We start from the raw sequence: 11,035 nt of genomic DNA on the forward strand, positions 1-11,035 counted from the left end.
GGTAGCGGCGCGAGGAGAAGCGGGACTGCGTAGGAGGGCAGGACGAAATGGGACACCAGTGTGCAACGCAGACTAAAGAATCCATCCCTGGTGCTGGGCCATCCTGGGGGAATGGGAGGAGCCCCTTCGGAGGACAATAAACTCTGGAATGAGGGTGTGGGTTGTAGCTCCTCGCCCCCCCTCTTCATTCCAGATGCATGATGACACCATGTCCCTCCATCTCTCTGGCTTCTTGGCTTTTTTTTTGCTTTTTTTTTTTCTTTCCCAGAAATTGTATTTTGAAGACAATCAAAAGGAGAACGTGTTCTGGGTGTGGCTGCATGTGATTTACCCAATAGCCAAACTGGGGGGGTGCCGAAGGGGAAAGAGAGCGTCTGCTGCTGAAGGGAGGGGGGGGGGTGGGGTGGCGGGAGGGGTAAGTGATGGGGACCCTGTCTATTCTCTCAGTGTTCCTCAAAATAATTTAAAAGTAGAAGATAATGAAGGGAGATAACATAGGGGAAGCTTTTATTTGCATGCTGGGGGCTGTGTGTGGAGGAGGGCTTAGCCACCTGGATGAGAAAAGAGATGGGCACTGGAGAAAGATGGAAAGAGGAAAAAAGCAGGTGGTGCTACAACTTCAGTGCAGAATGTTTCAGAAACACCTGGAGAACTGGCCAGATAAGGAGGAAGGTGGGAGGGAGGCTGGAAGGACCAAATGGTCTTGAGAGGGAAATGGAGGCAGCCCGCAAAGTTTCTGTGCTATAGAAGAGGGTATTCCAGTTCCTGCCTTAGCTTTCTTCTGACTGCTCTCTCCTCCACTTCACAGGGATGAAGACCTCTGGAACCTGTATACTGTTGTGTCTCTTAGTATTCTCCTTGTCCCCAGCTGGTGAGTCCTTATGCCAGGGAGAGGATTTCTTCCCCACCAGGGTCCTGTGGAGTTTCCTACACGGGCTAATGTGCAATGACCTCAGGAGAAGCCAGGGTCCCGTGGAGTTTCCTACACAGGCTAATGTGCAATGACCTCAGGAGAAGGACACAGATGTGTAGATGAGTAGTGAAGGGGAAGGGACCAAACAGTAAAGGCAAGGTGGATATATGGTTTTAAGGGGAAAATGAGAAACTGGAAACATGTTCCTATATGTGTCACTCTCCAGTAATTAACGGTAGTCACAAGAGTTGGAGGTCCCGTGGAGTTTCCTACACAGGCTAATGTGCAATGACCTCAGGAGAAGGACACAGATGTGTAGATGAGTAGTGAAGGGGAAGGGACCAAACAGTAAAGGCAAGGTGGATATATGGTTTTAAGGGGAAAATGAGAAACTGGAAACATGTTCCTATATGTGTCACTCTCCAGTAATTAACGGTAGTCACAAGAGTTGGAGGTCCATAGCCTCCACTGCAGGGATGTTCATGTAAGCAAAATATCTGGGTCAAGTTGAGAAAGAGAGTTAGGTGTGCTTTGTGCTTACTGCTGTACCACCTGCATGTGCATGATCTGCAGGGCATTTCCCAGTGCTCCACAAAATTTGTTCTGTCATGGTTGTGACATATTTGCTGTCACAAGCAGTTCCTGATGGAATGACCCCATTCTGGGCCACTTAACTGCTGCGAGGTTTTGTAGCATTTTTGTACAGCTGTTTTGAGAAACCTAACCTCTGTAGTTCAGGCTGCTTTCTACTTTTGGTGGTGGTGTTTGCTGTTATTCTGGGGTTTTGTGTCATGACTTTGTTTACTTGGAGCTACTTTGGCAAAAATTCAGATGGGATCAAATTTGTATAAAAAAGAAAAACCACAAAAAAAAACCAAAACAAGAGGACAGCATCAGACACTATACTTGAAAGTCTTAGGGCAGACAGTGAGACGATTAATTTCCATGAATGGATAAAACTTCACCAAGGAAAGACTGTAAGCAGGAGAAAAAGGACTACCTGACTACCTATCGCATTCAAATCAGGTTATTCCAGTCTACCCTCCTTGGTCCTCCCCTCATGCTGAAGCCTAATTCTGCTCCAAATGCCACTTTTTTCCTGCCAAGGTGCATCGTGAATAATGTCATATTTGTGACTGTGAAGCAGGGAGGTAAGGCATCCAAGACATGAGCTTGTAGGTGGCTTATAAATGAAGGAGGCCTGAAAGGAATATTTCTTACTTTTGTGTATTTCATTTTAACGTTTCTGTTCTGGTTTGTTTGTTTGTTTGTTTTAACTTGGAAAATAACAGGAATTGCCAGCTGGTCTCTCATTGTTTCTTTTGGTTTTGGATAAGCTACAGATTCGGTGAATTAGGGTTGCAGTTCTAGACCTCAAGGATGAATTTACTGCAACTTGGACAATAAAGTCCAGTTATTTATAAAGCATATGTATTGAGTACCATAGCAAATATAAACTGAAGTGTTTGAAAACGTGGTGAGAAAGCCACCTGTTTTGTCTCCTCACCTTATATGCAGAGGCTTCACTTCACTTGTGTCCTGTTGTTTCAGAATTGGACCATTTTTCTAGTTAGCTCCTGGGGAGGAAAAAAACCCCCCAAACTAGTAAGAGCTGCCTTTTTCATGTTAGCAAAAAAGGGCGGGAGTCCCTGCCTTTCTTACATGACTCTTCAAATCCTGCATGGTGGCTTCTGCAATGGTTTCAGAATTTGTGTCCTTCATTTTGCATCAGAAACAAGTGAGAAAGTGTTTGACATAATTTTCTTCTCCTCTTGTTATAATTCAGAGATAAGCCAGAACAGGGAAAGTTTTGGTCGGCATTAAATTGTGCATTAAAATTATTATGCATGTCTAGCTCACCCCTGGGTTAGTCACCAGCGGCTGAGCCCTTGTTAGCAGCTGGGTGGGGAAGGAAATATCAGGGTCCAGCAACTCCTGTAGTGCTGCAGAGCAGGATTATGTAGGGGTCCCAAGAGTCCCTCTGCAGCCTGCAAGTAACTGCTCTCGGAATGTGCGAGAACTAAGACAAAAGCTCCAGACCTGATAGTTCTTACCCATGCAGTGCTCCCCTTAAGAACAGAAAGCTAAAGGCTGAGATCACAAGATGTAGAGGGGTGTACTGGTTTTTGGGCTGGTCATGCACACATCCCTTCAGTGCCCCAAATCACTGGCTTTTTCCTGCCAACTTCTTCCTTCATCCCACCCCAGTTATGCAGACGTTTCCCTCCTCTGTGGCTAGCAGGAAATATTTTCCCATTCCTGGCTGCTGTAGGAAGCAGCTCTCTCACCCTTTATATTTGGACAAACAAACAGTCTAGCCCAGTTTCAATTTCTCCTCTTCCGCACAGCATGCACAGCCAAGCCTATATCATTCCCCCTCTCCAGTGCGCCCAGGGGCTCAGAGGGGTAAGATCATCTGCTCTGTGCTCCAAACTCAGGCAGGATGATGGACCAGATAAATTTTTGCCTAAGGAGCTACAAAACTTGCAGTCTGTTTCTTACTGTACTAATGACTCAATCCATGACCCCAAGCAAATAATTTCCATTACTCAATTTCCTCTTTTATAAAATAAGATGGGGATTTTGACCAACTTCCAGAGCAGAGAGGCCACATGGCATTTTTTTCAAAATGCATCAAACAGGGTTTCGGAAATTTAAATCTGATAACAGATCTGGAGGTATTTACTAACTTGTCCCTGTGCCTAGTCATTGACTGTGGTAGAAGCAGCAGGGATAGGATCAGGACCTGAAGTATCCATGAGTCTCTAAACAACAAACCCAGCCAGCAGTGGCAGCTGAGGGGGAGAGTATTTCTCCCTTCAGCAGAGGGCAGTGGTGTCTCCTGGATAGATAAGCATCTCATAAAAATTTGACAAGGCCTGCAGACTATAGAAATCCCTCTCTGTCCTTTCTTCACTCTCTTCTTCACTATTCTTCTCTTGGCAGACTGGTTCCCATGGGTGGTCAATGGGCAAGAACCAGAAACTGCAACTGGTAAGTATTACAGATTTTTATGTGCTGAAGACTGCTCATGGACCCAGTTGTTCTGTGGCATTATAGCCTGTTTATTAGCAGATACTGTTCTTTGTTTCCTTGCCTCTGACATTGTGAGTTCACCTTTCAGTGAAGATTAAACACTCTCTCCAAGACAACCTGCTGAGTGTTGTGTGCTGTTTACAAATAATGTGCTAGTGTAGGTGTCCTGATCACTTAAATGAAGTGCATGAAGTTATGTTCACAGTCAAGGGCTGTGGGAGATCCACAAGAGCTGGTAAGTCTGGAGCCATTAGATGCCTGAGGAACTCTACTACTGCTTAGAAAATTGGTGCACAAGTGGCATGATGCTTTAGCAGTGGGACCACTGGAAAAGGATATTGAGTGGTCTTCATACTGGCTGTGTTGTTGGGGGTGAATTGCTTTATCCCTCTGGACCTTTACCTGTTTTTGTGACATGGGAAGATGAAATGAGTATAAGTTTGCATCATGCTTCAGCACCCAGAAGAGCCACAAGAACCTGCCTTGTCTTCAAACTGAGGCCCCTGGCTGAACCTTCAGACAACTCTCAGCTATGATGCTGTCATGTATAATATCTGGGGCTTTCTAGAAAACTATTCAGAAGCCACTCTAAAACATGTCCTCCAAGCTTCCCTTTCCTTCATGCTTTATCCCTCCATCACTACCTCAGCTTTTCCATCAATTGCCTTTCAAAGAATCTCATCTACTGATGAATTTCTGCAGTCAAGGCTAGGTTCTGGAGTTGCCTCCTTCATTCTTTGCAGTGGGTGCCTCAGCTGTCTGTTATGCTCCTGCAGAAGCCATCAGCCCCTTTGTTTCAGATGTCTTTCTTTCCCATCAAGATGCTGGCAGTGGCTGTATCTGAGAAGTCAAAATATGCATCCAGAGTTCAGTAATGGTTGATGCACCATGAACACTAAGAAATCCAGTCCCAGGCCAGTCACTGAAAAGGGGGATGGATACAGGTGGGAGGCATGTGCTGTGTTTGTTTATGTGTTTACTGGATTGGACCCTACTGTATCATGAGCCTACAATGGCAGCCGAGGTAATTCAAGTTAGCCATGACTAGCTATGTAAGGGACTACAAAGTAAAGACAAGCTTTCTCAAGGACATTCTCTCTTTTCCAGGTGAAGTTACCCCTGAATCTCTTAGCAGCTCTGGTAAGTCCCTGTCTCATACATCTTTTTCCCTTTTCACCTGTACTCCTGCCTACACAGGCCCAGCAATTACCCATTACGCCCAGAAACTCTTCTTCCAACTTTGGACATCTAGCAGTGTCCTTTCAGCATTTATGGCTGTCTGGGAGTCCTTTCTGTGCTCCATGTAGGGAGATGAATTTAGGGTGGCCTCTGTTCTCCAAGGAAATGCCAATCATAGAATCATAGAATCAACCAGGTTGGAAGAGGCCTCAAAGATCATTGAGTCCAACCCTACCGATCCAATCTCACCTGATGTACCAGGGCTCTCTGAAGATGTTTGCACTGCAGGAAGCCATGAAATTCAAAGTTAACACAGCCTTGGCTTCCTGAGAAAGTGGCAGGAACAAAGAGACTAAATGATGAGGGTGAGAAATTGGGCAAGTTCAAACTGGGCAGCACTGGGACACTGGTTGTGTGTGTCTGCTGCCAGGTAGCAGACATGCTTGAGTGCTCAGAAGGAAGAGGTGGCAGGAAAAAAAACCCAAAAGACAGTAGTAAAGCAAACTCTGAGCAGTGTTGTGATGGGGAAGTGGAAATACTGTTCTTTTAGTACTGTCTTTTCCACCGTGCCTATGGCTATGTCACTGAGGGACAGCAAAATGTCTGTGAAAGGTAGGGTAGATGGAGGACTTGGAAGATGAGTACTCACAGCATGCAGTATGTCTCCTTGGAGAGCCAAGCCTTGCTGTGAAGATAGCCTCAGAACACAGAGCTGAAGAGAGTGTAGGCATTTGCAACAATGGGCAACGAAGGAAAGGGCCAGAGGCTCAAGAAGGAACCTCCCAGAAGAAACTCTTCACAAAGGATGTGCCAATGAGATCCACTTTTGCTCTAGAGCATCCTATGAGCTGTAGGACACCCAGCATATTTGCAGGGAAAGCCTCCAGTTACTCTGACAAGTCACATGATAGCAACATCACTATCAGCATTGTCTATGAACCAGATGTGGGATGGCTACTGCTCAGGAGTGGTGAGCCATCAGCAGAGCTGTGGGAGGTGGAAAGAGGCTCAAATTCAGATCTTTCAGAACATCTTCTCTTTTACCAGCTCCAGCTGTCACACCACCTGTGCTTCTTCGTCCTGGTGAGTTTATTCTCAGTTCACAGCCACATGTTGTGGACCCTCATTCCCTCTCCTTGCACAGTCCCTTGCAAACCCAGAATCCTGCCTTCTCTGACTACCCCTAAGCAGAGCCCCAACACCCAAAAGACTCATTCTCCCTTGCACACGTGTTTTGTCTATGCTTTTGGTTGACACTATGGCACACAAGCAGAAGTAAAAGTTCTCTGTAACTGTGGATGTAAACTTGCGCCTGGCAGTCAGTCCTCTGAATTCCTTTCCAGTTTGTTACTGGGTAAATTATAAAATGTACTGAATTGCTGTGGTACAGGTGGGTTACTTTATCTAAGGGAATAACAAACCAACCTCCTTTTGACTCCTTGTCATGGACATAAAGAACCAATGGACTTGGGGATGCTGTTTCTTAAAAGTCACTGTTTCTTAGGAAGAGGTAGTCAAATGCTTCATTGCTTCTTGCCTAGATAAATTGTAATTACAGCAAGTAAATAAATTTACCTGACCTTTTGAATTTTAAGTCAAGATGCACGTACAGTGTAATTTTGAACCATAGTGATAATGCTTTATGGAAAAGCTTGGGCAAATTTCTAGCATTGTTGGCTGGGTAGCTGGAGCTAGATTCATATTGGATTTGTACCTTCTCTTATGGTTTCATGTCAGTAACAATGAAATCTTTCTCCACATTAGAAGTTAAAATGGACGAAACTTGAAGAGTGGGCTTGGCATCTTCCTTGAGAAGTGGGCTGATGCCAGCCTCAGGAAGTTCAACTACGTGAAGTGCAAGGTCCTACTCCTGCGTTGTGGCAATCCCAGGCACAGCTATAGGCTGGGCAGAGAAGTGATTGAGATCAGCCCTGCGGAGAAGAACTTGGGCATGATGATTGATGAAAAGCTCAACATGAGCTGCAGTGTGCACTTGTAGGCCAGAAAGCCATTTGTGTCCTGGGCTGCAACAAAGAGAGTATGGCCAGCAGATTGAGGAAGGTGATTCTCCCCCTTTACTCTGCCCTTGTGACACCTCACCTGGAGTACTGTGTACAGTTCTGGTGTCCCCAGCATAAGAAGGACATGGAACTGTTGGAGCAAGTCCAGAGGAGAGTCACAAAGTCCATAAGAGGACTGGAGCACCTCCCCTACAATGACAGGCTGAGAAAGTTAGAGCTATTTAGCCTGCAGAAGAGAAGGTTGCATGGAAACCTCATACCAACGGTCCAATATCTGAAGGGGCTACAGGGAACCTGGAGAGGGACTCTTTGAAGTCCAGAGTCACAAAGTCCATAAGAGGACTGGAGCACCTCCCCTACAATGACAGGCTGAGAAAGTTAGAGCTATTTAGCCTGCAGAAGAGAAGGTTGCATGGAAACCTCATACCAACGGTCCAATATCTGAAGGGGCTACAGGGAACCTGGAGAGGGACTCTTTGTTAGGAACTGTAGTGATAGTACAAGGAGTAATGGGTATAAATTGAAAGAGAGGAAATTTAGATTAGATATTAGGAAGAAGTTTTTTTATGTCAGGGTGGTAAGACACTGGAACAGGTTGCCCAGAGAGGCTGTGGGTGCTCCAACCCTGGCAGTGTTCAAGGCCAGGTTGGATGGGGCCTTAAGCAGCCTGGTCTAAGCCTATGGCAGGCTGGGGTTTGGAACTACCTGATCTCTAAGGTCCATTCCAACCCCTTAACATACTATGAAGGAGCTTTCCAGGTATTTGAGTAAGCTGATGTGTAGGAAGGAGTTATGGTAACTAAGTAACTTTGCTACCCTCTGTCTTCCAGTTCAATCTGACAGTGAAACTACAACGGCTTCATCAGGTATGTTTTAAGTTTGCTGCCTGTACCCCCTCCCAGACCCAATTTCACCCACCCTGTTATTTTGCCAGGCAGGTGCTGGCTAAGCACTGAACTTTGTCTCCTGAAAAAATTGCTTTCAGTTCTTCCTTGAGTTAGAAGTACTGGAGAGTGATGGTAGTGGAAGCTGAAGCGTTCTCCTGGGTGGCATGCATGAGAAGGGAGGAACTGGCAGATCATCAGACCAGATACGCTGAGTCAATATTGTGTCATTGTCAGTGGCCAAGACCTGGCATTTCAGAATGAAATACAAGAAATCCCGTCATAGTTAGCTACAGTGTTTATTGTCCAGAAAAGAAAGGAACTAGATTTGTGTCCTGAAATGTTATATTGCATATTTATTAGAAACACATGTCTTAAATATGCAACCACAATTTGCATTTTATTTCTTTGTGTCTGTCCCCTTTACAGCATGTGCCTCCTATATTCAGGGTGCCCAGTAAGATTATTCTGCATTTAATTCAACTTTCCCTTACTTTTGTCTTATGGCAAGGGGATCAGAAATGTCTGTATTATTTTCCTCTTCTCTAAATCATCTCCATTTCTCACAAGAGAGTGGGAAATAGAGGCTAGAAACCTAGAGGACAGTATCTTGTGATGAAGTTATATCTGTGCCAGAATGAGTGCACCTGCCAATGATGCTGAATTGCACTTGTGTGTGTGTGGTCCCAGATTGTCGTGAAGAGAAGTTCCCTTGCACACGCCTGTACTCTGTTCACAAACCAGTAAAGCAGTGTATCAGCTACCTCTGTGTTACAAGGTAAGAAAAGTCCTAAAAACTCTCCAAAAATGGCATGTCCAGTTCAGCAATTGTTCCATTTGAAGACTAGAGGTTGCCTCCAGGAACCAGTTGGTGAAATGAATCCTATCCTCAAAGTGTCCTTTTAGTGTGATTATTTAAAACACTACAATGACTATTATCTGTGCAGCAGTAAGGAGCTGTAATGTGCCCACTATTGTATTCCATATTTAAGAAGGTATTTGGCCATTTATAAGGCCACAAAGTTGATCAGAGGGCTAAAGACCCTCTCTTACAAAGACAGACTGAGAAAACTAGGTTTGTACAGTCTGGAGAAGGCTTCAGGGACCCTTCCAATACTTAAAGGGGGCTTGTAAAGAGACAGAAGAACTTTTTACACAGACAAATAATGATAGGACAATGGGGACTGTTTTAAAATAAGAGAGAGATTTAGGTTAGATGTTAGGAAGAAATTCTTTACTCAGAGGGTAGTGAGGCACTGGAATAGATTGCCCAGACAAGTTAAGGATGCCTCATTATTGGAAGTGTTACAGGCAAGGTTCAGTGTGGGGCCCTGAACAACCTGACCCAGTGTGTGGCAGCCCTGCCCATGGCAGAGGGTTTGGAAATACGATCTTCAAGGTCCCTTCTAACCCAAGTCTTTATGATTCTAAGGTTTCGCTATTGACAGCAGACTTACTCTGAGCTAATTTAGGATTCGCCTCCTCACCAGCGAATATATATGTTTATTGCCTGTATCTCTTTTTTTGTTTCTTTGGGTCCTTGTACCTTTCGATGCTGATCCTGATGATCCCTCAGTGTGCGTCGCATGTACATAATAAACAAGGAGGTGTGCTCTCGCATTATTTGCAAGGAGAATGAAGTCATGCAAGGTGAGTAATATCACAAGGTAGCCTAAAAGAATAGCTACAGTCATCTGATAGAGTCTCCCCAGTCCGTATGTAGTAGTTTTCCTGGACTCTGTGTGAAGGAGCTCTAATGCAATGCAGTCTTGGATCCAGTAGACATGCCAGGATAAAAAAATCCTAGGAAGTAGGTATTTTACTATCAAGAAGTGTGATAGCTCTGTATTCCTTGATCATGCCCTACTAGTCCTGGACACGCTCTTACTCAAAGTTGTATTCCTTTGAGGTTAAAGAGCAACTCTTAGTGTTTCTTTTCATTAATAGAAACAGGATCCAGTTTAGATTTTTAATGCAGCCTTGTTGCAGCAAAGTACAAGTGATTTTAATGTGTTATACATGAATAAAGCCAAAAGGAAATTAATAAAAGACTAAGGAGTTGTTTAACTTACCTCCCATATATGAGGATTCAGCGGTTTCAACAGTTGCTGTAGATGCATTGAAGGACATACATCTAACTATTCTGGTGGCGAAGAATTTGAAGAAAGTTTTGATTATCTGTCAACCCATGTGTTTGTCTGCTATGTCTTCAGATGAGATCTGTCGCCAGCTGGCTGGCCTTCCTCCTCGACGTCTCCGCCGATCTGGACAGCCCCTGCATCTCCCTTGTAGACAGCTCCTGGAGCAGCAGCGTGGAAAGTCTGATGCTCTGTGAGCTACCAACAGGAGGAGTGGAAAAGGATGGGAGAGAAGAGAAATCATCACCACTACCTACAATCCAAGACAAGTCCCTTTTGTTTGATTTCCCCACTATTTCCTTGCTTCTCTGCCTTTCCCTAGAGCCTCTTCTTCAGGTGCTGCAACACACAGAGTCCCCTCACTACTAGTCTGTCATGATGGCTGTTGGCATCTTTAAAATCTGTGGCTAAGGATATGGGATGTTCCCCTCTTTTCTCTCACGCTCTGGCAGGCCATGAGCTGCTCGTTTCCCAGAGGTCCTTATAAATGTGCTGCATCTTCTCTTGCTTTGCCCCAGCGGGGAGACAGAACTAGGGATAGGATGTAGTCCTCTCCAGTGGTACAGTTACCCTAAGCTGTGTCTTATATGATGAAGTACAAACTTTTATGCTTTAGGACTCCTGCCCTAGATTTCTTGCATGATGTCAGTGTGAGCTCAGATATGGTTAGTCAGCCTGAACCTCTCCAGTTCTCCTGAGCCACTGAGTTTGTTGTGTGATAGCACAGTTTCCTCCTTGTGTCTGCTGGCATCAAGGAAGTGACAGAACTGGGAGATGAGCTGTTATGAACCCAAGGCAAACCTCATTGTCTCTGAGTAGCAAGAGGTCATTTATAACTACCTCTGGGTAGTTCTTTGTCTCAAA

At 44.9% G+C, this 11,035-nt stretch overlaps 1 protein-coding gene across 1 annotated transcript; it reads left to right on the forward strand.

Moving 5' to 3' along the window:
- The first annotated feature begins 810 nt into the window (after nucleotides 1-810).
- Nucleotides 811-10,565, forward strand: MFAP5 (microfibrillar associated protein 5). The gene is made up of 7 exons (XM_009083420.1): nucleotides 811-871; nucleotides 3,860-3,911; nucleotides 6,147-6,211; nucleotides 7,980-8,015; nucleotides 8,724-8,811; nucleotides 9,610-9,683; nucleotides 10,247-10,565. Exons 1-7 carry the CDS (start codon nucleotides 811-813, stop codon nucleotides 10,366-10,368), a joined length of 498 nt encoding a protein of 165 aa, XP_009081668.1. The 3' UTR covers nucleotides 10,369-10,565.
- The last annotated feature ends 470 nt before the right edge of the window (nucleotides 10,566-11,035 follow it).

Source organism: Acanthisitta chloris, unplaced genomic scaffold, assembly GCF_000695815.1.
Source record: "Acanthisitta chloris isolate BGI_N310 unplaced genomic scaffold, ASM69581v1 scaffold7561, whole genome shotgun sequence".
Lineage (NCBI taxonomy): Eukaryota > Metazoa > Chordata > Aves > Passeriformes > Acanthisittidae > Acanthisitta > Acanthisitta chloris.